Source organism: Myotis nattereri (assembly GCF_964212035.1).
Source record: "Myotis nattereri genome assembly, chromosome: 4".
In the NCBI taxonomy this organism is placed as follows: domain Eukaryota; kingdom Metazoa; phylum Chordata; class Mammalia; order Chiroptera; family Vespertilionidae; genus Myotis; species Myotis nattereri.
In genome coordinates, this window is record NC_138079.1 from 88,637,913 (window position 1) to 88,661,840 (window position 23,928).

The 23,928-nt window shown below is 35.1% G+C and overlaps 1 protein-coding gene across 2 annotated transcripts in view; it reads left to right on the forward strand.

The window, feature by feature from the left end:
• Positions 1–23,928, forward strand: part of SMG1 (SMG1 nonsense mediated mRNA decay associated PI3K related kinase) — a 109,289-nt gene that overhangs the window by 30,168 nt on the left and 55,193 nt on the right. For both annotated transcript variants that reach the window (XM_081089851.1, XM_081089852.1), the window contains exons 2-21: positions 1,134–1,297; positions 2,978–3,133; positions 5,096–5,232; positions 6,189–6,247; positions 7,246–7,459; positions 9,662–9,787; positions 10,197–10,269; positions 11,388–11,485; positions 13,690–13,863; positions 15,611–15,835; positions 17,318–17,419; positions 18,062–18,331; positions 19,810–19,940; positions 20,102–20,263; positions 20,880–20,998; positions 21,460–21,547; positions 21,637–21,738; positions 22,163–22,303; positions 22,856–23,055; positions 23,668–23,864. In XM_081089851.1, coding sequence (XP_080945977.1) covers positions 1,134–1,297; positions 2,978–3,133; positions 5,096–5,232; positions 6,189–6,247; positions 7,246–7,459; positions 9,662–9,787; positions 10,197–10,269; positions 11,388–11,485; positions 13,690–13,863; positions 15,611–15,835; positions 17,318–17,419; positions 18,062–18,331; positions 19,810–19,940; positions 20,102–20,263; positions 20,880–20,998; positions 21,460–21,547; positions 21,637–21,738; positions 22,163–22,303; positions 22,856–23,055; positions 23,668–23,864 — 2,938 coding nt within the window. The remainder of the gene's footprint in view (positions 1–1,133; positions 1,298–2,977; positions 3,134–5,095; positions 5,233–6,188; positions 6,248–7,245; positions 7,460–9,661; positions 9,788–10,196; positions 10,270–11,387; positions 11,486–13,689; positions 13,864–15,610; positions 15,836–17,317; positions 17,420–18,061; positions 18,332–19,809; positions 19,941–20,101; positions 20,264–20,879; positions 20,999–21,459; positions 21,548–21,636; positions 21,739–22,162; positions 22,304–22,855; positions 23,056–23,667; positions 23,865–23,928) is intronic.

The window sequence follows — 23,928 nt, forward strand, 5'->3', positions numbered from 1 at the left end:
ATATTCTAAACATGAATCAGACAAAAGCCTCTTTTTTAAGGCATTCTCCCTAAGGAACTTCTTTTATGAAGAGAATTCTGGACCAGGCTGACCAAGTGTCCCAGTTTGCCTAGGGCTGAGGGACTTCCTAGGACAGTGATGGCGAACCTATGACACGCGAACTCATTTTTTTGGTTGATTTTTCTTTGTTAAATGGCATTTAAATATATAAAATAAATATCAAAAACATAAGTCTTTGTTTTACTGTGTTTACAAATATCAAAAAATTTCTATATGTGACACGGCACCAGAGTTAAGTTAGGGTTTTTCAAAATGCTAACACACCGAGCTCAAAAGGTTCGCCATCACTCTCCTAGGACATGGGACTTTAGTGGTAAAATCAGTTAAGTCTTGAGCAAAGTGGGATAAGTTGGGAATCTTAATCCTGTAGTGACTCATATTTCTAAATGGATCCTTAGAATAGTAGTAGAAGGAGCTGAAAAATGAGCATTTCATCCATTGAGACTTATTAGACACTGGAGTGCTTATTTATAAGAGTAATGATTTAAAAAATATAAAAGGTGGAGAGAAGAAAGAGAGGCTTATGTAAAAGAAAGATTTGTTACTTGGGCCAGTGATTTTTTAATTTCAAGGAACACATAGACTAATTACTAAAATTCTGTGGCACACCAATCTGACCAAAAAATAAGGTATAGCCCTGGCCAGTTTGGCTCAGTGGTTGGAGCGTCGGCCTGAGGACCAAAGGGTCATAGGTTTGATTCTCATTGAAGGTCATATTACCTCAGTTGCAGGTTCCAGCCCTGGTAGGAGTGTGTACAGGAGGCAACCAATTAATGTGTCTCTCTCCTGTCGATGTTTCTCCTTCCACTCTCTCTAGAAATCAATGGGAAATAAAAAAGATATTAATTTTTATCCATTCACACTGGACAGCTATTGTTGTATTGGCTGTTGCCATATTTTTTATTTGGTAATCTAAGAGAAAAGAGGTCAGTATTACTGACTAAATAGTCTGGCATTGCATGTTTTAAAAATTCTTGTGGAACCACTAGTGTGCCTCTTGCAGCACACCGGTTGAAAATTACTATTGAAATATTTGTTTAAAGTTCTAATCTTATACTCTTCTCTCTTTACAGAACTGATAGTGCATCAGCCGACCCAGATAATTTAAAATATTCTTCATCCAGAGATAGGGGTGGGTCTTCCTCTTATGGACTGCAACCTTCGAATTCAGCTGTGGTGTCTCGGCAAAGGCACGATGATACCAGAGTCCACGCTGACATACAGAATGACGAAAAGGGTATATATATATTTCCTTATTGGTAGGGGCATGCTTTTTATGTTTTTAAACCTACCCATCCCTCCCTGCCCTTTCTCTCCCTTCTGCACCTCTTTCTTCTAATATGCTTAGAATATAGCTATTTTATATTTAATAAAATGTCAAAGCAAACAGCAGTTCATAATAGGCAGCACACCATGGTGCAGAGGCAAGAAACCCTGGACTTTAGAGCTAGGTGGTTTAAAAACTATATGTATATAAAATACAGTGAGATTTTTGAAACTTCATAAGTTTATCCCCTTAAATTTAAAAAATTGAAACACTTTATATATATATAATACAGAAATGCAGTTTCCTTGCCAAAAAAGAAAAATACAGTTTCACTAAGGCTGAAGTCTCTGTCGACTACCATCTCTTCTCTAGACTTCCCCAAAGTGCGCTTTATTTATTTATTTATTTATTTATTTATTTATTTATTTTTAGAGAGGAAGGGAGAGGAGGGTGGAGAGAGACAAACAGATTTGTTGTTCCACTTATTTATGCATTCATTGGTTGATTTTTAAAAAAATATATTTTATTGATTTCAGAGAGTAAAAAAGAGGGTGAGACTGATAGAAACATCAATGAGAGAAAATCATTGATTGGCTGCCTCCTGCACACCCCCTACTGGGGATTGAGGCTACAACCTGGGCATGTGCCCTTGACTGGAATTGAACCCAGAACCCTTCCTTCAGTCCACAGGCTGATGCTCTGTCCACTGAGCCAAACCAGCTAAGGCATTAGTTGATTCTTGTGCCCTGATTGGGGATCAAACTCACAACCTTGGCATATCGGGTTTTGACGCTCTAAACAACTGAGTTACCTGGCCAGGATTGTCCCAAAAGATTTTTTTGTTTTTGTTTTTAGGTATTTTTATTGATCTTTTTAGAGAGAGAGGAAGGAAGAGGTAGAGAGAGAGAAAAAAACAACAACAACATCAGAACATCTATTAGCTGCCTGCCCTCCTGCACTTGCCTGCAATGGGGTCAAGCCCGAAACCCAGGCATGTGCCCTGACTGGGAATTAAACCTGCAGCCTTTCAGTGCTTGGAATAATGCCCAACCAGCCAGGGCCTAAAAGTTTTTTTAAATTTATCTTTATTGTTGAAAGTATTACAGACTCCCCTCCCCATCCCCTTGACCTCCTCCACCCTGCTCCAGTCCCTTACCCAGGCCATGGGTTATGCATATAAATTCATTTGTTAATCTCTTCCCGCCCTGAAAATCTGACTTTAGTTTGCATTTCTCTTATCTTCTATTGAAGTTATTAAAATGAAATTAAAAGATGGTTTCAAGGCCGGCAGCGCAGGGACAGGTAAGAGAAGCAAAGGCTGGTTGAACTGTAGAGTAGGTAATAAGATCCTGAACTCTCAGGAATTCATTGAGTGAAACAAAGAGCCATATTTAAATAACGTAAATATTGCCAAAACCGGTTTGGCTCAGTGGATAGAGCGTCGGCCTGCGGACTGAAAGGTCCCAGGTTCGATTCCGGTCAAGGGCATGTACCTGGGTTGCGGGCACTTCCCCGGTGGGGGATGTGCAGGAGGCAGCTGATCGATGTTTCTCTCTCATCGATGTTTCTAACTATCTCTCTCTCTTCCTCTCTGTAAAAAATCAATAAAATATATTTAAAAAAAAATAACGTAAATATTGCTATTTTTAGGTGGTTACAGTGTCAATGGAGGATCTGGGGAAAATACTTATGGTCGGAAGTCGTTGGGGCAAGAGCTGAGGGTTAACAATGTGACCATCCCTGAGTTCACCAGTGTTCAGCATGGCAGTCGTGCATTAGCCATCAAAGACATGAGGAAATCACAGGGTAAGACTGGGCACACTGGGGACCACACACGTGTTCCACAAAGACCTGTATCTCCTCTTTTCCTAGATACCTTATTTTGTACTAATACCTTGCATATGTGTGAATTGGTTAATTTACTCTGAGTTGAAAAACCTGTGCACGCAATAATATTTTACATTCCTTTTCCTGTGAATTGTTTAAGAGTAAATTCCTGCCAGGAAGTTTTAATACTTTTTAGAAGAGAATTCTGTTAAAATAAGATTGGAAGACTGGGTAAGATTTTAAAGAAAGGGTTTTCCTGATTATTGTGGCTATTGAATGTGTACAGTGGGCTCTTATTGCTGCAAGTCTTTGAACCCTAATGCCTACGGGGGATATGAGTATACATGGAGTGGACCCTTTCTGAAGTTAAATGCAATCATGCCTCTTTCTGCCTTATAACACGAGCCTCAGTGTATATAGATAAAGTACCCTGAAAATTCAGGGGATTAGAGGTAAAAAAAATCTTTTTTTTCCTACAAGAGAAATTTATTGTATTGGTAAAACTGAGTGTGAAATCAAGATTTCTGATTTATACACTTTGTTGGGAAGAGTTACTCTTTAGACATTTAGTTTATGACTTGTTCCATTGGGGGGTGTGTATGTATGTGTTATGTGGATCTTGGTGCACATCTTTGTGCATGTAGCTTTTGAAAAATGATTATTTTTGGATAAGTTTCCAGAAGTAGAATGCTAAATAGGAGGTTGTACTGTTTCTAAATAGTGTTTGAAGTCTTAGACTTACGTATGATAGAAATTGGAAAGCGACTCTAACGCTGTTAGTCTAATTTCTTTCTCCTCCCAGACTCTGAGTTAGGCAGTTGGCAGAATTGTAAATAGAATCTAGGTTTCCAGTCTGGTATCCTAATGACATATTCTGTATTCATCCTTACTGAAATATTCAATGGGCTAGGGATTTCAGAAATTCTTATTTCTTGTCTCATATGTTGTAATTTATTGTAGTTTTTCTTTTGTGCCTTAGAACTGAAACTGTCAGACCCTTCGATATGGTTTGTTAATGTACATTGGTTAATTATAATAAATAGCACAGCTGAAACTTCAAAAGAAAATTTTAGTATTTAAATGCATCTTTATTATTGTCAAACATTATTTGAGCATTCCCACTTGTTCTTGTCATTAAAAAGTAAAGGGAAGAAAGTTTCTGATTTGCCACTTTCTGACTGGCAGCATACCTTGCACATAGTAGGTAATAGTGTAACATGATTTCAATTCATCAAAACTTTGTGCTAGGAAAATGATCATAATGTGAACAAGTGGCTCTGAGCCTCCCAGTGGGATACCTAGGTGAGAAATAGAAGCATATAGCCTGTATTCTCCCTGGTTGAGAATTTACCCCTAACCTATTGAAGTCTTTTACCATACCCATGCTCTTTACTTGGAAGTTGAAATCAGTTTGGAACAGATCTGAAGAAAACAATTTCTAACCCTTTTTTAAAATCTTCAAAGTCTTACCCAGTCTCCTAATCTTATTTTAACAGAATTCTCAGCTAATCCTCTAGAACAGCGGTTCTCAACCTGTGGGTCGCAAACCCTTTGGTGCTCGAATGACCCTTTCACGGGGGTTGCCTAAGACCATCCTGCATATCAGATATTTACATTACGATTCAGAACAGTAGCAACATTACAGTTATGAAGTAGCAACGAAAATAATTTTATGGTTGGGTCACAACATGAGGAACTGTATTTAAAGGGCCAGAAGGTTGAGAACCACTGCTCTAGATAGAATGAGGTTTTTCTCTTCTGAGGGTCTGTCATGTTCACAGCTGTCTGCTGGGGCTTGGTTTATATAGTGATGAACACAAGTGTGATGGGACCTGCTTTCATTGTCCAGCGGACTATAATTTTTTATGTACTTTAAAATATTTGGGATATAATTCTACGCTTATTTATATTCGATGGATAACAAAATGTTTATATTCACAGAGCGATCGATGTCTTACTCTGATGAGTCTCGACTGTCGAATCTTCTTCGGAGGATCACCCGGGAAGACGACAGAGACCGAAGACTGACTACTGTAAAGCAATTGAAGGAATTTATTCAGCAACCAGAAAATAAACTGGTAAGTATAGCGTGCTTGGAAATGTTGGTAATTTTTGTGTTTCCATGATAAACTAGGTAAATGCTATCCAGAGTGGTTTAATAAGGGAAAAGGTTTGCTTCTAAGGAGCAATAACAGGGATTTCTTATTCCAGATAAATTTGGCCTGTATTACGATGATCTAGAATTTGATGCTCCTATTCTGTAATTTATCTACCGTTGTTGGATCCACATTGGTTCTGCAGTAAAGTGCTTTTTAATACATGTATTGTGTTGTCCTCGAATTTTTTTCTGTGTTTCAGAACAGAATATCTGTTGTTTTTCATATGTGAAATTGGGGTAGGGGTTACATATTTTGTTCATGGGTAAGTTTGGTCTGGTGATCAGGACCAAATAAATGGAAAAATTCTTTCAAGGACAAAATGTAGGAGCAGTTACATATTTCTCTCTACCTCAAGTAATTCTCCTAATGTTAAATTAAGAATTTGATATGAAGTAAGAGAAAAATTAATGAGAAATTGTATGGTGAATCAAATAATATTTGATTCAAAGCAAGCTTCTCCCCCAGTCCCCAAATTTTATTAAATTTTATTATGAAAAATTATAAATATACAGAAAATTGAAAGAATTTTATAGTAAACATCATATGCCCATCATCTAAATTCTGTCATTAACATTTTACCATATTGCTTTATTATATACTCATCTCTCCCCACTAATTCATTTTTAAATAATGCATTTCAGAGTAAATTAAACAAGCCTTTTGAGTTTTTTACCCTCATTGATGATCATGGCTCTGTTTTATATGGATAAATTTTTTTCATAGTCTGAAAAGAAACTTGTAATATTCCTGAAATATGCTAATTGGGGACTGTGAGCTGTTGTCCAATTATAATTTGGAAGGGGACACAAGAAAAAAGTACACAATGTTGTTCTTAAATGTACAGGAATTTGAAGTTTTTAAAATTTTTTTTTAAGGTACTGGTTAAACAATTGGATAATATCTTGACTGCTGTACATGATGTGCTTAATGAAAGGTAAGTAACAATGGTTAAATTTAAAATGTAAGGTATATTTTTTTGAAATCATTAAAAAATAAGATAAACCCATTGGTTTCATTTATGAACATCTGTTTAATGTTTCACTGGATTCTCTTGTCGTCTTTATCTGTGTTAAAGTATTTATATGTTAATAACCATTGACTGACTACAAATGGAATACTTGAAAGGAAATATAATTTTTTAAAAATTTGTTAACATAACTGAATAATTGAGGATTGACATATAGAGTGACATAAATTCTTAATGCAGGTATGAATGAATGAATGAATGAATGAATGAATGCAATTAACTTTTATAAACTAGAGAATTTTGAAATTGCTTAGAGAGTAAAGGTAAAATGGATCTTCCTTTTTTGGGCAGCTCAAACCTAGTCTATGAGGCTACTTTGGGTTCTCCAAAGGCATGCAATCATTTATTTGTATGGTGGCTTCCAAAGAATTGCAGTGTTGGAAAGCACCCACAATTTATCTCAGCAGGTCATGAACCTTACTGTTTTATTTTATATAGTTACCTATTATACTTAAATGAGTGTTGTTATTCTTTTAAGTTTATTATGTTTAACTTAGGAATTTCCTATTTATATAGCCCTTACATAGTGAACATTATATAGTATATATTTATAGTGTGTTTTATCTAATCATTTTTTGCTGCCTTTTTCTGTGAATCATTTAGTAAAGCTTGAGATGGAATTGAAAGCATGAATTTTAGTATTTTTTGGTTTTTCCTTACTGTTTGTAAGTAATTGAATCTGTAAAAGAAAGTCCAGTGTCTAATTAAGGTGCTTTTGGGTACTGCAGGATAGAGAGAATAGAGAATATTTAAAGTGAGTAAAATCTCAACCTTTTATGTAGTTTGAATAGAATTTTTAAAAAAATCATTTAAGACATTGTTTTGTAAGATATTGTCATTCTTATCATCCTTGAAAGCTTAAGCTTTTTGTGTATTTTGTTTTGTTTGCATTAAAATAAATACAGTAGCAAATTGCTTCAGGAATTGAGACAAGAAGGCGCTTGCTGTCTTGGCCTTCTTTGTGCTTCTCTGAGCTATGAGGCTGAGAAGATCTTCAAATGGATTTTTAGCAAATTTAGCTCATCTGCAAAAGATGAAGTTAAACTCCTCTACTTATGTGCCACCTACAAAGCACTAGAGACTGTAGGAGAAAAGAAAGCCTTTTCATCTGTAATGCAGGTAAGATTGGGGGGAGGGGGTGTTTGATGATGTGCTTGGAAAGAAAATTGTCTTTAATACATGTCCTACGAAGGGGAGCTTGAAAAAAGGAAATTTAGAATAGAGCTATCTACTGATAGTAAATGTGATATAAGTAAAATTCCTCTTTTTGAATTTGAGTAAAGGACACATTAAAGATAGCCTTAAAATAAGTTAGGTTTCCCACTCCCCACCCCTCGGCTTTTTAGAAGCTTTCCTTTGAATTTGTTTAGTACTAGAATTATTTGCAGGTTTTAAAATAGGAACTTCATGGAATAGGAGGGGCTTCACATTTTTTTGAGGGAGACAAAAAAGTATGAACATCACAAGTCATACTAGGCTTTTTTAGGTTTGATAATATGTCAAATATTCTTATTCCAAGTGATGTAAAATAATTGTGTATAAATTAATATCAGTCCTACTTTATTCTGCCTTTTTAAAGGATGCATTTTTTTCCCTTGATTATAGAGGTCATGAAGAACATTTTTGAAAAGATTAGAAAATTATCTGTAACTAAACAGCATAACACCAAAAGGGCTTATCCTACTTGTTTGTTTGTTTGTTTTAATTGATTTCAGAGAGATAGGGAAATGGAGAGAGAGATAGAAACATCAGTAATGAGAGAGAATCATGGATCTGCTGCCTCCTGCACACCCCCCAGTGGGGATCAAGCCTGCAACCCGGCATGTGCCCTGACTGGGAATCTAACTGTAACCTCCTGGTTCATAGGTCCATGTTCAACCACTGAGCCACGCTGGCCAGGCTATCGTATATAGTTTTTATATTATGAACTTTCCCCTAAATATTTATTTTGAAACTTTTAAAGTCCACAGGAAACTTCAGTATAGTGAACACTATACATCCTTTACTTAGATTTGTCACTTACTAACATTTTGCTACAGTTATTTTATTTTTATACATACACATATACTTTTTTGCTGAATCATTGGAAAATAAGTTACACATATTATGACAATTTACCCCATAATGCTTTGACATGTATCGCCTAAGAGTAAGGCTATTCTTATATAACAAAACTATAATTAATTTTATTACATAATACAACCTATATTCAGATTTCTACAGTTACCTCTGAGATGTCTTTTATATCTTTTGTCTTACCCGGCCCAGAATCTCATCAAGATTCATGCGTTGTGTTTGGTTTGTGCCTCTTTAATCTTTCTCAGAACAGTTCTTTGTAACTTTTTGTCCCCCTTATTTTGTAGAATGATCTACTTTCTGGGCTTGTCTGATTATTTCTTTCTGATTAGATTTAGTTTAGACATTTTGGTCACCAATACTTCATAGAAAGTTTATACTTACTATTGCATCACACCAGTAGGCACATAACTTCAAGTTGTCTTATTCTCTGAGATGAAGAGTTTGATTACCTGGTTGAGATGAAGACTACTAGGTCTTTCCATTGTGAAGGTTTATTTTTCTCCCTTTGATTAATCTGGGCATGATGTTTTGAGACCTCCCGGGTATCCTGTTTTTTTTGGTAATATTTCAATGATTTTTAGCATCCATTCATGTTCTGTCTATAGATGATTTAACATTGGCTGTTGATAATGTTTGTTTTCTAATTCTAGCATTTCTATATTTATAACATTCTTTTGTAAAGACAAGCTTTCATTTTTTGGGGAAAAAAGTGGCTTTAAATAGCTGCAAAATATTCTATGAGTAGTATGCCATCTATTTATTTAAAAGAAATATGTAGTGATAATATGAACCTGTAAGTCACTCATGAATTGGGGCCATGTTAATCTCTAAGTCATTCCAGTTTGAAGCATGTATTAATATTTTCAAGCATAAACTGCTCTCTTTTTTTAATTAGAAAGTAATTGTGGTATTTTTTAAATGTTCCTAAGCACATATTAGTTTTTGTATTTGAAATGTAATCACATCAATGCGTTAAAGAGAGCACTTAGGAATAATGTAAATAGACGTTACTTAGAAATAATTTTAACAGACATCAAACAGGAGAAAACAGTATTTGTTTCCAGCCTAATACTTTAGTGGAATGAAATGTTTTCAACTTTTTTTGAGCTAAAACTATAGAACTTATTTTCTTTGGTATTATAGTCAGATTTGGATACAGTCACTATTAAATAATGAACCTAATTTGCTTGTTTTCTTCCTGTTTTGTTGAATGTTCATGGCTTGCAAATTTTTTTTTTTTAGCTTGTAATGACCAGCCTGCAGTCCATTCTTGAAAATGTGGATACACCAGAATTACTTTGCAAATGTGTTAAGTGCATTCTTTTGGTAGCTCGATGCTACCCTCATATTTTCAGCACTAACTTTAGGGTGAGTATCCCAATCCCCTCTTTTTTGATGATGGAGTGAGAGATTGATTGCATGTATAAGGACCTGGGAACTCAAGTAGAATACAAAGTTTCTGCTCCTTTGAGTATAATTAAGTGATATTCAAGGATCCAGGATTGAATGGTGCATCATTAATGTTTTTATAAAAAAAACACTATCTATTTTCTGACACTCATGCCCTAAGATATTTAAAGAAAAATAATATTTTATCAGTGTCATAAACAAAGTTCCATTTTCCTCTGGCTGCCCTCTCCCTTGTTCACTTTAAATGTCAAGTAGGTAGACAGTAGATGTCCTTTCTAGGGCCACTTACTCTGAAATCATCCACAAGTGCAATAGTAGTAAGACCTTAAATTTAAATTGCTTGGTGCCCTTCTCTGTTTCCATCCAGGATACGGTTGATATATTAGTTGGATGGCATATAGATCATACTCAGAAACCTTCGCTCACACAGCAGGTGTCTGGTAAGTGGTGCAGCATATACCAATTATGTAACTATTGTGGGAAGGAGCACTGATCCCTCAAAGCTATTAATTGTTTCATAGGTACAGTTTGGCTATTATAAATGAACATTACTTGTTAGGTAATTTAGCTTTTTAAAAGAAAATTGTGTACTTTGTAGTAGATAGGGAGAGTCCAAGTAGAGATTATAACGCTCCAGTAAGAAATTGAAAGGACTTAACTAAGTGCTGGTAGGAGGGGATATAATAGTGGTCATATCCTGAAATATAGAACGGAAGGTCCTAGATATTTGTGACTTGTGTTGTTTTTTTTTTTTTTTTTAAATTAAAACACACACACAAACATGGATTAATTTAGAAAATTGTCATAAATGATAAAGAAAAAAATTTTTTGAGTTTAAGTGAATGACTAGCAAGACTCACTTGGGCACTTTAGCCCATTCTAAATGCTATAGTTTCTCTTATTTGGTGCAGTAAAATTTTGAAAATAAGGTGCAGGTGAATCTGGTTCTGTGTCATTTATTCTGGGGAAATCAGTGCATACCTTTGGTGGCTAGCTGTGGCCCTAAGATAAATAACCAGGCTGGTTGTTGGTAGGTTGTGGCATTTTCGTCTAAGCCAGGGATGGCGAACCTATATGACATGCGTGTCAGAGGTGACACGCGAACTCATTTTTTTGGTTGATTTTTCTTTGTTAAATGGCATTTAAATATATAAAATAAATATCAAAAATATAAGTCTTTGTTTTACTATGGTTGCAAATATCAAAAAATTTCTATATGTGACACGGCACCAGAGTTAAGTTAGGGTTTTTCAAAATGCTGACACGCCGAACTCAAAAGGTTCACCATCACTGGTCTAAGCCATGTGTATAGTGACAATATAGTTATTAAATCTGCTGAAAAATAAGGACGTGAGATACATATTCTGGAGAACATTTATTTTTGCAGCATTTAAAAGATGTTGGTTAATCATGGTTAGCATGCTTAATAGTTAGTAGTCCTGGTTTTGTGATACAGGTCGTGTTTTAAGAGTTGGAAAGTTGAAAACCAGAAAATAAGGCTCTCAAATATATTTTTTATTTGGATTTTTTTTTTAAAACTTTCTTAAATGATTCTTAGGGTGGTTGCAGAGTCTGGAGCCATTTTGGGTAGCTGATCTCGCTTTTTCTACTACTCTTCTTGGTCAGTTTCTAGAGGATATGGAGGCATATGCTGAGGTGAGTATAGACAAAGTTATTTCCTAAAATTTTGGTTAAAAAAAAAAAACATTAACCAGTGTCACCCCAGTAAATTCAATAAAAAGGAAAAAAATAAATTGCTACCAAAACAAAAAAATCTTAAAGTGCTATATTTATTTTAAAGTAAATCAGACCACCTGACATTTGAACAGGAATTATAGGACCATTGCCAATGTATTATTTTTCTTAGATGAGTTTTTAAGTTACCAGCAGAATTACTGAAAAGACTGAAAGAAAAATTGTAGGCCTGATTTTGCAAAGCTTGAAATCATCTTGGTAGCTGGTAGCTTTCTGAAGACATTTTCTGTAGTTCACTCTTATTTTTTGTTAACTAAAAGAGACTTAAAAAGTGAGGTGAGGCCTGGCTGGTGTGGCTCATTTGATTGGAGCGTTGTCCTGTGCACTGAAGGGTCACTGGTTTGATTCCCAGTTGAGCAAGTACTCAGGTTGTGTGTTCTTCCCTGGTGGGGGTATGTATGAGAAACCGATTGATCTTTCTCTATTCTCTAAAATCAGTAAAAACATATCCTCTGGTGAGGATTAAAAAAAAAAAAAAAGTGAGGTGAATTGTTAAAAGTATAAAAGCCCCTGAAGACTTTCCTCTTACATGATTGGAGATCGTAGATTATACTTTGGAGGACAAGACTTGGTTTCTTCCACCAACTTTTGCAGCTGTACAAGTGCTTGTAGCAGTTTTAAGGGTGCTGCTGAAGTCTCTGTTACTGGTTTTTGGCTTTCCTGGCCCTACTGTTACGGCTTAAACCTGCTGTTATTTGACTGAATCTTTCTGGGTTTCTTCCCTACTCAGATCTACAATAATTCTTGTTTGGTGTTCAAGCTTCCATTAAGATTTAGGTTCATATTTTTGTTGTACCTTGGCTACTTCTAGCCAATAAGAATTCACTGCATTTTTAAAAAATATTTTATTAATTGATTTCAGAAAGGAAGAGGGAGGGAGCAAGAGATAGAAACATCAATGATGAGAGAGAATCATTGACTGGCTGCCTCCTGCAAGCTCTACACTGGGGGTCAAGTCCGCAACCCCACGCATATGCCCTGACCAGGAATCAAACCGAGACTTCCTGGTTCATACGTTGACACTCAATCACTGAGCCATGCTGGGCAGGCAAGAATTCACTACTTTTTTTTTTTTTTTTTTTAAATATATTTTATTGATTTTTCACAGAGAGGAAGGGAGAGAGATAGAGAGTTAGAAACATCGATGAGAGAGAAACATCGATCAGTTGCCTCCTGCACATCTCCCACTGGGGATGTGCCTGCACCCCAGGCACATGCCCTTGACCGGAATCGAACCTGGGACCTTTCAGTCCACAGGCCGACGCTCTATCCACTGAGCCAAACCGGTTTCGGCGAATTCACTACTTTTAATGGCACCAGTCTACTTGCCCCCTTTCAGAGAAAAGCTAGGGAATATTTTGTTTCCACATGTTTCTTTGCCCCCCATACATTGGAAGTCTTTGTTCCTCTCCCACCTTTCAAACTGATCTGCCTCTCTGAAGCCACTTAGTCTAGTTTGCAGAGACTCATCCCTTTAATATCCATAAAATCTAATGCTCTTTCATTACGTGATTGTTTAATTATCAGTAGTGCTATATTGGTTCTAGTATCCCATTTTTTACTAATCTTTTCCTTTTGAATATATCTTATTTCTGCAACTAGATTATAAATCTGGGAACCAGATTTTATACTTTTTACCCCCCCCTCCTCCTTCTTTTTCTCCTCTCTCTCCCCCCCCTCTCTCCTCTCTCTCTCTCTCTCTCTCTCTCTCTCTCTCTCTCTCTCTCTCTCTCTCTCTCGTGTGTGCATGCCTCGTTTGTGCATGCATAATGTTGGTGTGGGGTACTTATTATTTAGTTGAGTATTTTGAATACCTGGAATGAGATTTTACCAAAAAACAATTTAGGAATGGCAACAGTTTTGGCTTCATTTATACCAACATAAAACTATAATATATGTACTACAATTCATTTTTTATCAATACCTATCTGAATTGGTACAGAGGTTATTTCCTTAATCTACTGAGGTTAATATTGGCTTATTTAATTAGAAGTGAAATCTACTTTTACAACTAGATTCATGTTTCCTTTTCTCTACCTCTTGATTTGTAAAAATTTACTATAAAGTGTCTTACTTAAATAAGAATGCTGTGAATTCACTTCTAGGACCTCAGCCATGTGGCCTCTGGGGAGTCAGTGGATGAAGACATACCTCCTCCTTCAGTGTCATTACCAAAGCTGGCAGCTCTTCTCAGGGTATTTAGTACTGTGGTGAGGAGCATTGGGGAACGCTTCAGCCCAATTCGGGGTCCTCCAATTACTGAGGCATATGTAACAGATGTAAGTGTCTTTAGGAGTTCTAAGTATTATTCAAGAATAAAATTGTTTTGTATTATAAATGCTTCTGTTTACCTGGTATTCTGTTATTAACCCTTAATTTATTTAGCATGTATGTATTTGGCTGCTTTCTTAAATAGCCAGGAAAGTTGGGAATTCTACTATATTCCATCCTACTCCTACTTCCTCCTTTCTCCCCATGAAAAAAAGGCCACTGTGAATTTTAAAATGTCCATGAACTTTTCTATTAGGAGATCCTTCATTGATCCCATTTATTCTTGGTTTTGAACATATATTAAAATTTTTTGTTTTTTAATAATTATTATTTTACTTTTAAATTACTGAGTCTCCTTTTAGTTTTCAACATACTAAAAATAGCACACTATAGAGAAAGCCTCAAAAAATAATTTTCTGTGAATATGACAGGATGAAACGACTTGATAGGCTGACATTAAAGGATATAAAGATATAAGGACTTAAAATGTGTAGAAATCTGAGGCCAGTTATAAGATTGCCACACTTCTGCAGCCCCCAATATCAGCTGCACTGTATAATGTCTGGTGAGTGGGTCAGGATAATAGACATAAGACATGAACCCCATCATTATACTCTACTTGAATAAGAAGGGAGAATTGTGTGATACAGCAAAAAAAATTAAATAATTAAAATTTTACTGTTTGGACAAAACTCTAGTTTTTATGAGCATTTACTTTTGGTGAACATATTGCTAGATAAAATAGGACATTAATTATGTTTGTAATTCTTGGTAAGTTATTTGTGTATTTGAGCAGAAATGACTGATCTTGAAGATAATTAAAACGAGGATGTTGATAGTTTAAACCTGCTCAAAATGGTTTAATCTTTGTTTCTTTGTAGCTATCTCAAAGAGGTTGTTTGATGACTACTTCAGTGTTGAAATATGTTAACTCAAGTAAAAAACAAAAGGAATATAATAGTATTCTAGGATAGTTAGAGATTAAATGTATTATTTTATGAAGGTCTTTTAGGCCTTTTTAACCTATACATAGGTTTTAAAAACTTATGTGTAGTGGTTGTTGACTATTACAGAAATATTTTAGAGCTATCTTTGTGTCAATGTGTTGTTTTTCCCCCAAAGTTATTCTTATTAGAAATTTAGTACATTAATATTGATTATTATAGTGGGGGTTTTGATTGGAAACTACACGATTTTCATAATCTTCATGTAGGTATCATATGCTATGAATGAGAATACTTTTCTTTCAAAAGAGACCATCAATACATGAACTTTCATAAGCTAAAGGTGTCTTAAATGTTCCATTTTAAAAGGGTCTCTAGGAGTTCTAAGTATTGGTATTGATTGGCCAAAGCCCAGATGCTAAATTACAAAAAGTTATTCTCATGGCAGATTATTCCAATGCTGTTAATACTGTTCTAAGTTCTGGTGTGTTTTCATGATTATAAAGATTCTGAACTTCAGCCATTTAGTGATATTGGGTGCATAGGAAGCTGGTAGAATGGAAATAGAGGATGGCAAATTCCATTTCCTGTCACAATAATACTATAGAATTTTTTGGGCAAGATCATTTTTGTGTATTGTACTAAAAATACCCTTATTATTATTCAATCTCTGAGAACTAGAATATTAAGAGACTACTGACAAGACAGGCAGTTAATTTTCAGTTGAAACTGCATTAAATAGAAAATATTTTTTTGCTCTGTGGAAGAATGTGAATTTTTTTAAAAAGCTGCTTGTTTTCCCCATTTGCAGGTTCTATACAGAGTAATGAGATGTGTGACGGCTGCAAATCAAGTGTTTTTTTCTGAGGCTGTGTTGACAGCTGCTAATGAGTGTGTTGGTGTTTTGCTCGGCAGCTTGGATCCTAGCATGACTATACATTGTGACATGGTCATTACATATGGATTAGATCAACTGGAGAATTGCCAGACTTGTGGCACAGATTATATCATCTCAGTCTTGAATTTACTCACATTGGTATGTGAATTCTTTTTTGTTGCTTTTTAATATGTTTTGGTGTATTCAGGCCCTAAAATTTAAATTGATATGGTTGTTTGGGGGCTTTTTTGAGCATATTAGTCTTATTTATATAATCTAGTTTGCTTTTGCCCCTAGTATCTATTTACTTTTGGTGTTTGATGGCTCATCTCAGTGTAGATATATTCCTTTTTTTTTTTTTATGAAACATCATCCTTCACATGAGATTATCTATAATATCTTGATTAATACTATATAAGAGAAGGTACTTGGTAGCTATTTTGAAAGACCTTGGTATGTTTTGTTTCCATATGAAACTTATAGTTTTAATTGTTAACCATAAATATTCCCCTTAACCTTTTATTATTAATAATATAATGAATTTCTACATACTTAACACTACTTACTTTCTGTCATTAGAAACACATGGCCCATCTAGTTTCATCTAGGCCTTTGACTTCCCCCTCTTCCTTGCTGTCCCTCCATCCCCAACTGGATTATTTTAAAAGCAAATTCTAGATGATATTTTGCTGAACACATCTACCACAGCTGCACTTCCCTTTGCCAGTGTAAAAAAAAAAAGTCTTAATGTTAAATTGAAATTTAAAGTATAGGAGATATAGCCTTGGCTGGTATGGCTCAGTTGGTTGAGCATTGGCCCATGAACCAAGAGATCGTTGGTTCGATTCCTGGTCAGGGCACAGGCCTGGGTGTAGCCTCTATCCCCAGTAGAGGGACATGCAGGAGGCAGCCCATCAATGTTTCTCTCTCCCTCTCACCCTTCCTCTCTCTCTTAAAATTAATTAAAAAAAAATTTTATTTTATTTTTTAATGTATACCATTGCCTGGCTGGTGTTGCTCAGTGGTTGAACATTAAGTTATGAACCAGGAAGTTATGGTTTGATTCCCGTTCAGGGCTTATGCCCCGGTTGTGGGCTCAGTCCCCAGTAGCAGGTGTGCAGGAGGCAGCTGATCAGTGATTCTTTCATTGATGTTTCTATCTATCTCTCCCTCTCCCTTCCTCTCTGAAATCAATAAAAATATATTTTTAAAAATGTATAGCATAGCTAGATATAGATATATTATATGGTATTTTTTAATAAATGGATTGTTTTTCAGAGCAGTTTTTGGTTTACAGAAAATTTACTAACTAAATTTTATAGTTTAGGGTTCACTCTACATTCTGTGGGTTTTGACAAATGTGTAGTGCCATATATTTACCATTATAATATCATATAGAATAGTTTCACTGCTCTAAAAAATCCCATGTGCTCCACCTACTCCTCTCTTCTTCCTTCCTCTTAAGACCCCAACAACCACTGACATTTTTACTGTCTGCAGGGTTTTGTCATCTACAGAGTTGGAATCATATAGTATATAACCTTTTCAGATTGGCTCCTTTCATTTAACAGTATGCATTTAAGGTTCCTCAATGTCATTTTGTGACTTGATAGCTCGTTTCTTTTTATTTTATTCACTTAGATTGTTGAACAGATAAATACAAAACTACCATCATCATTTGTAGAAAAATTGTTTGTACCATCATCCAAACTACTGTTTTTGCGTTATCATAAAGAAAAAGAGGTAAGTAATACGTTCATAATTACTCTTTTTAATTTAGGTCATTAAAGAGTTTGGTTAATCTTGTTTATAGGCTATATAAATGAATTGACAAATATTTGATTTAGAATATAGTGATTATAATGATTGTTTTAACTTGGTATTTGTAGATTACAGTGCTATATACCTTGATGAATGATTGCCAGATATTCTTTTTAGATTTTCATTAAATTGGTTGAGAACTATTGTGTATAATATACGTAAAACTCCATTATTACTTTCTCAATTGACTCCATATCTAAACCACTATAGACTTTCTAAGTAGATGTAGTGAAACCAGTCTTAATAAATTCTGTTTGTATATGTGCTTTGACACTGGCTGTTTTTTTTTAAAATGTCCTTTTAAGAAATTTCATATGGCCAGTTTTAATTTAGAATTTCCTTTCTGTATAGTAAAGACTTATTACAAAGAAACTTACTGAAGTGTGTAGGTTCCCAAAAGGTTGGTTTTTTTGAAATTAAGATCTTTAGTGTTCTGTATAGTAAATTTACCAATCTTAAATTGATTTGCATCATCACCATGTGTGGATAGTAATTTATTTTCTATATAATTATAGAAGATTTGTTTTCCGTTGAATCGTTACTTTCCTGAATTCTCTTTTTCAGGTTGTTGCTGCAGCCCATGCTGTTTATCAAGCAGTGCTCAGCCTGAAGAATATTCCTGTTTTGGAGACTGCCTATAAATTAATTTTGGGAGAAATGACTTGTGCCCTAAACAATCTGCTACATAGTCTACAACTTCCTGATGCCTGTTCTGAAATAAAGCACGAGGCTTTTAAGAATCATGTATTCAATGTAGACAATGCAAAATTTGTAGTTATATTTGACCTCAGTGCCCTGACTACAATTGGAAATGCCAAAAATTCACTTATTGGGGTGAGTCTCTACTTGTAATCACTTTGTTTATCTACATTGAATTCTCTTCTTATTGCATATTTATGAATTTCATTTACTGTCATGTCAGTGCATCTACAGAATCCCTATGGAACAAATGGCCATATTTAGGACATGCCTGAATAATTTAAATTAACAGGAATATTTTTTTGCCATATTTTTAGCTCTCTCTCTCTCCTTCCTTTCCTTGACAACTTCTTGATAAGATTTCTAAAATATTTGTTATATTTCATAGAAAACTTTTTTTATGAATTTCTCCCATTTACTTTAACATGCTTATAGAAAAGTTGTCAACATTTTCCACAGCTCAAATTTATATAGTTCTTTTGTGTGCAGCCCTTTCTTCCCTTGGTACTTTTCTCCCCCTCTTGACTAAAATCAGTGCTTACATATGGCCTCACTTTTTGGCTACTTTTTAGGAATATATATGATTTCTTTGGAGAAAGAATAACAGTTTCTTTCCTTTTAGTAATGTGAAGTGACCCTGTTGTTTCTTTGTAATTATTGCTACAGTTTATAGATTTTTTCTAGTGGACCTTGCAGGATTGAAAAACATTATTTCTAATAAAGAGTAATGGCATATAACTAAGATATGCTTTCTAAGAGAAGGAAGGGGAAAAAAATCAAGATTTGGATGTTTATACTTGCATGCTGTTCATATTGTTAGGTCAGATTGCCTCATCTCTATCCTTCCATAGCTATTCCTTCCCTCACTGCCAGTTATGGCTTATGTTGGAAGGCTGCAGTAGACTCTTCCTTTCTTTACACTTTAAAAATTTGTTGTGTAATTCACATTGTATACAGATTTGAGGAGGTTTATGTCCTGCTCTCTGGGAACAAGGAGAAGGGGATAGAGCAGTCAGGTGGAATGGAGCATTTTAGCATGTAAAACGCTTAGGGTGGCAGTATGTTTTTTCTCAGTGGACAGGGCATTTTGCCATTTGCAATATATGAAAAATTGAGGAAATCCAGTGTATTACAGTAAAGGGTACAGAGGGCTTTGTTTAGGCCAGGATCGATAAACTACAGCCCATGGGCCAATTGTTTCCTCTTTGTAAAAAAAATCTTTATTGAAGCATAATTTACATACCATACAATTTCCATTTAAAATTTCAAGTCAGTGAATTATAGTATATTTGCAGAATGCAACTATCACCAAACACCTGTTTTTGTAAAGAAAGTTCTGTTGAAACACAGCCACTCATTTGTTTTGTCTATGTATGTCTTCTTACTCCATTGGCAGAATTGAAGGGTTGGACTTTGCAATGGAAGTGTCATATGGCCCCAGAGTCTAAGATGTTTACTCTCTTATCTTCACAAAAGGTGTTTGCTAACCCCTTCTTGAGTGTATTAGATTGTTTCCAAATTTAAATGTCATTTTAATTTTATAATATGTATAGACATATTTACCTTGGTACATGTATTCAATGAGTCAAACACTTTCTTTTGTACATCATCAGATGTGGGCGCTGTCTCCAACTGTCTTTGCACTCCTGAGTAAGAATCTGATGATTGTGCATGATGACCTGGCTGTTCACTTCCCTGCCATTCAGTATGCAGTGCTTTACACTTTGTATTCTCATTGTACCAGGTACTGTATGTACAAATATTCTTAAGAAGAAAAATTTTTTAAAGGGCTAGATAGGCCCTTTAAAGTACAGTTTTAAAAAAATATGTGCTGATTTAACTTTGGAATTGCTTGTTTAAAAAAAAATTTAGAGATGAAAAGATGATCCGAACTTTGTCTTCCAGGCACGATCACTTTATATCTAGTAGTCTTAGTTCGTCATCCCCGTCTTTGTTTGATGGAGCCGTGATTAGTACTGTAACTACAGCTACAAAGAAACATTTCTCAATTATATTAAATCTCCTGGGAATATTGCTTAAGAAAGATAATCTTAACCAGGACACAAGGTAACCGAGTAATATTTTATGTTAACACTTCTAACTTTTTACTTATTTTTTTAAAATATATTTTTATGAATTTCAGAGGGGGGGGAGAGAGAGAAAAAAACATCAATGATGACAGAGAATCATTGATGGGCTGCCTTCTGCATGCCCCCCTACTGGGGATTGAGGCCTGCAACCTGGGCATGTGCTCTGACCAGGAACTGAACCCAGGACCCTTCAGTCTGCAGGCCGGCGCTCTAGCCCCTTGAGCCAAACCGGCTAGGGCACTTTTTATTAATTTGACTTCATGATTTCAGAGTAAGGAATGAAAATTTTGAGTTGAGATAGAGCAACTTCTTCATTATGAAGCACTTCAAAATTTGGTATTATTGTTTAATCTGGGATTTCTTATTCTTTTTCAAAAGAATTATGTGAACCCCAACATTTTATGGATAAATATATTTAGATTTTTTAAAGGCATGCAATTTTTGACAAAGGGATTTCTAAAGTTTTAACTTCTGTTTCCTGTTGCTTGAGATATTTTTAAAAAACACAAAATAAAACTAATGTAAGAAGAGGAGATATTTAACATTGATTTTGTCTTTCATAATGTAATATCACTGTATATTTTGTATTTCAGGAAACTGTTAATGACTTGGGCTTTGGAAGTGGCTGTTTTAATGAAGAAGTCTGAAACATATGCACCTTTATTCTCTCTTCCATCTTTCCATAAATTTTGCAAAGGCCTTTTAGCCAACAGTAAGTTTCTGTGCTTCTTTTAATTTTGTCAACACTTAACAAGGGATCATTGGTAATGGGAGAAAGATAGTCATTTAGTACTTCCATGTCCTGAAATGTATAATCCCTATTTTAGTGAGCGATGTATAATTTTTTTTTCTTCATTCTTAATATGTCAAAAATAAGTAATTTTAGGTGTTTAAGTAGTTGTCACATTTTAAAACTTATGTGATGTTATGTTTCATGAACTTTTGAAATTTTCCTCAGAAAAACATTTGGGTAAAGACTAGCCACTTTACTAGTAAGTGGATTTTGTTGAACTATCATTTTCTCAAACGTTAGTGCCAGTGAGAATTCTAGGCAGGGGCAGAGCCTACTCCATAGTACGCCCTCACTGTTTGTTGAATGTCAGAAAATTATGATATACTGGCATAGAAATTCTTTTGGCAAGCTGAAAATAACTATCTTTTAATTTTTAATAGCTCTTGTCGAAGATGTGAATATCTGTCTGCAAGCATGCAGCAGTCTCCACGCGTTGTCCTCTTCTTTGCCGGATGATCTTTTACAGAGGTATGGACTAAAGATGCTATCTTTTGACCCTAGCCCTAGTAACTTGGAAATATTGCCACACCTGTATCATCTGTTTCATTTTTTCATAGGTGTGTTGATGTTTGCCGTGTTCAGCTAGTCCACAGTGGGACTCGCATTCGACAAGCATTTGGAAAGCTGTTGAAGTCAATTCCTTTAGATGTTGTCCTGAGGTATAACAGTTTTGTTGGGGCAAAGACATTCCACTATGTTTTTACTGCCTAACATAGTTTAGGAAAAGATAAGTCACCTATTAGTGAATTAATGTCATATCTTGTATGGCCCTTCTCAGTGATTGAAGAGAGATAAGCTCACGATAATTAGTGTAGAGTAATTCATGTAGTGCCAAAATGTGTTTCTTAGTATTTCAGTTACTTGAAAAAAACTAAACTGCGATCGCTTATTGTTTTGATTAAGTTAATTTGGGATGTTTAAGTACCAGAAATTTAATAGTTGTAATAGCATTTTGTGTTTTAAAGCCTCAGTTTTATTTTTTTACTTACAAATTTAGTTGTCAAAGAGATGGCCCATTTATAGTATGTACTAACCTTTTAACTAAACATTTTTCATGACAGTGACTTTATTTTCTGTTTACAGCAATAACAATCACACCGAAATTCAAGAAATTTCTTTAGCATTGAGAAGTCACATGAGTAAAGCACCGAGTAATACATTCCACCCGCAAGATTTCTCTGATGTTATTAGTTTTATTTTATATGGGAACTCTCATAGAACAGGGTGAGATATTTCTTTGACTCTTTAACTGGGGAAAGTAACATATACTTGAATATCTTGGCCCTATGCCTACTTTTAAGGAGAAAATGTCAGGAGTGGTATAGAAAATGATATTATAAAATGGATTATTTTAGTTTTCAGTAGGAACCATTGCTTTGAAATTAGCATCTGGATAAAGAAAAATGGCCTTTGAAATTGAGAGATGAAATGTGGTTGACAGTAAACTGATCTAAACTTGTCATCAGTGCTTTGAGCAGGGTCTGGGGGAATAGACATTCTGGAGATGCTTAGTTGGAGAGAATGTTTTAGCCTGATAACCAGGTTGTCTTTGAGCCTTTTACCCTAATCATCCATCCATACCATACCTCCATCCTGTTTTGACTGTAACAGACCTCTGCAAAATAAGAGGTGGGGGTATAATGCTTCTCAAACTTGCAGTTTTTGCCTTTTTGGATTAGGAAAAATTGTAGTTCCCTACTTCCATTCCCCTTGTAATTTTATTATTATTAAAATGAAGTTGTCATTGTCTGTTAAATATGAAACTACTTTTCCCAGGAAGGACAATTGGTTAGAAAGATTGTTCTATAGCTGCCAGAGACTGGATAAGCGTGACCAATCAACAATTCCCCGCAATCTTCTAAAGACAGATGCCGTCCTTTGGCAGTGGGCTATTTGGGAAGCAGCACAGTTCACTGTCCTTTCTAAGTTGAGAACCCCACTGGGCAGAGCTCAAGATACCTTCCAGACAATTGAAGGTAATTGACTAGTTCTTTGGCAAACATTGTGATGTAAATACTTTCAAGCCTTATATTAAGAAATTTGTCTTTGTTAAAACAAAAATTTGAGAGTATGATATTTTTCCTTTTAAGTTTATTTTTTAGACTATTTTGTTAGAATAAGCTTTCATTGAATAATTGTGTTGGCAACAACATGGTTGTCTGTTTTTGTTTAAAAATTTAAGAGATTTGCCCTGGCTGGTTTGGCTCAGTGGATAGAGTGTCGGTCTGTTGTCTGAAGAGTCCTGATTCCAGTCAAGGGCACATGCCCCGGTTGTGGGCTCGATCCCCAGTTGGGGATGTGCAGGAGGCAGCCGATCAATGGTTCTCTCTCATCATTGATGTTTCTATCTCTCCCTCTCCCTTCCTCTCTGAAATCAATAAAAATATATTTTTAAAAACAGTTAAGGGATTTGTATGGAGAAAACACTTTTCCCCCAAAATGAAAATTGTTTTATAGTGAGAGTTTTGTTTTTAAATGATGGCTATACAGAGGAAACTTGATAAATGTGAATTTGTGAAATTATCTCCAAGTACTTCTGCACTTTTTAAAGATTTCTTTTAAATATGGAATGTTGTCTTTGCTTTTAGGTATCATTAGAAGTCTCGCGGCTCACACATTAAATCCTGATCAAGATGTTAGTCAGTGGACAACTGCAGACAATGATGAAGGCCACAGTAGCAACCAGCTTAGACTTGTTCTTCTTCTGCAGTATTTGGAAAATTTGGAGAAGTTAATGTATAATGCATATGAGGGATGTGCTAATGCACTAACATCCCCTCCCAAGGTTGGTTTCAGTGGGCTAAGTGTTGCTCTGTAGCAGTTTCATGGTTAAACCTGGTGGTGGTGTG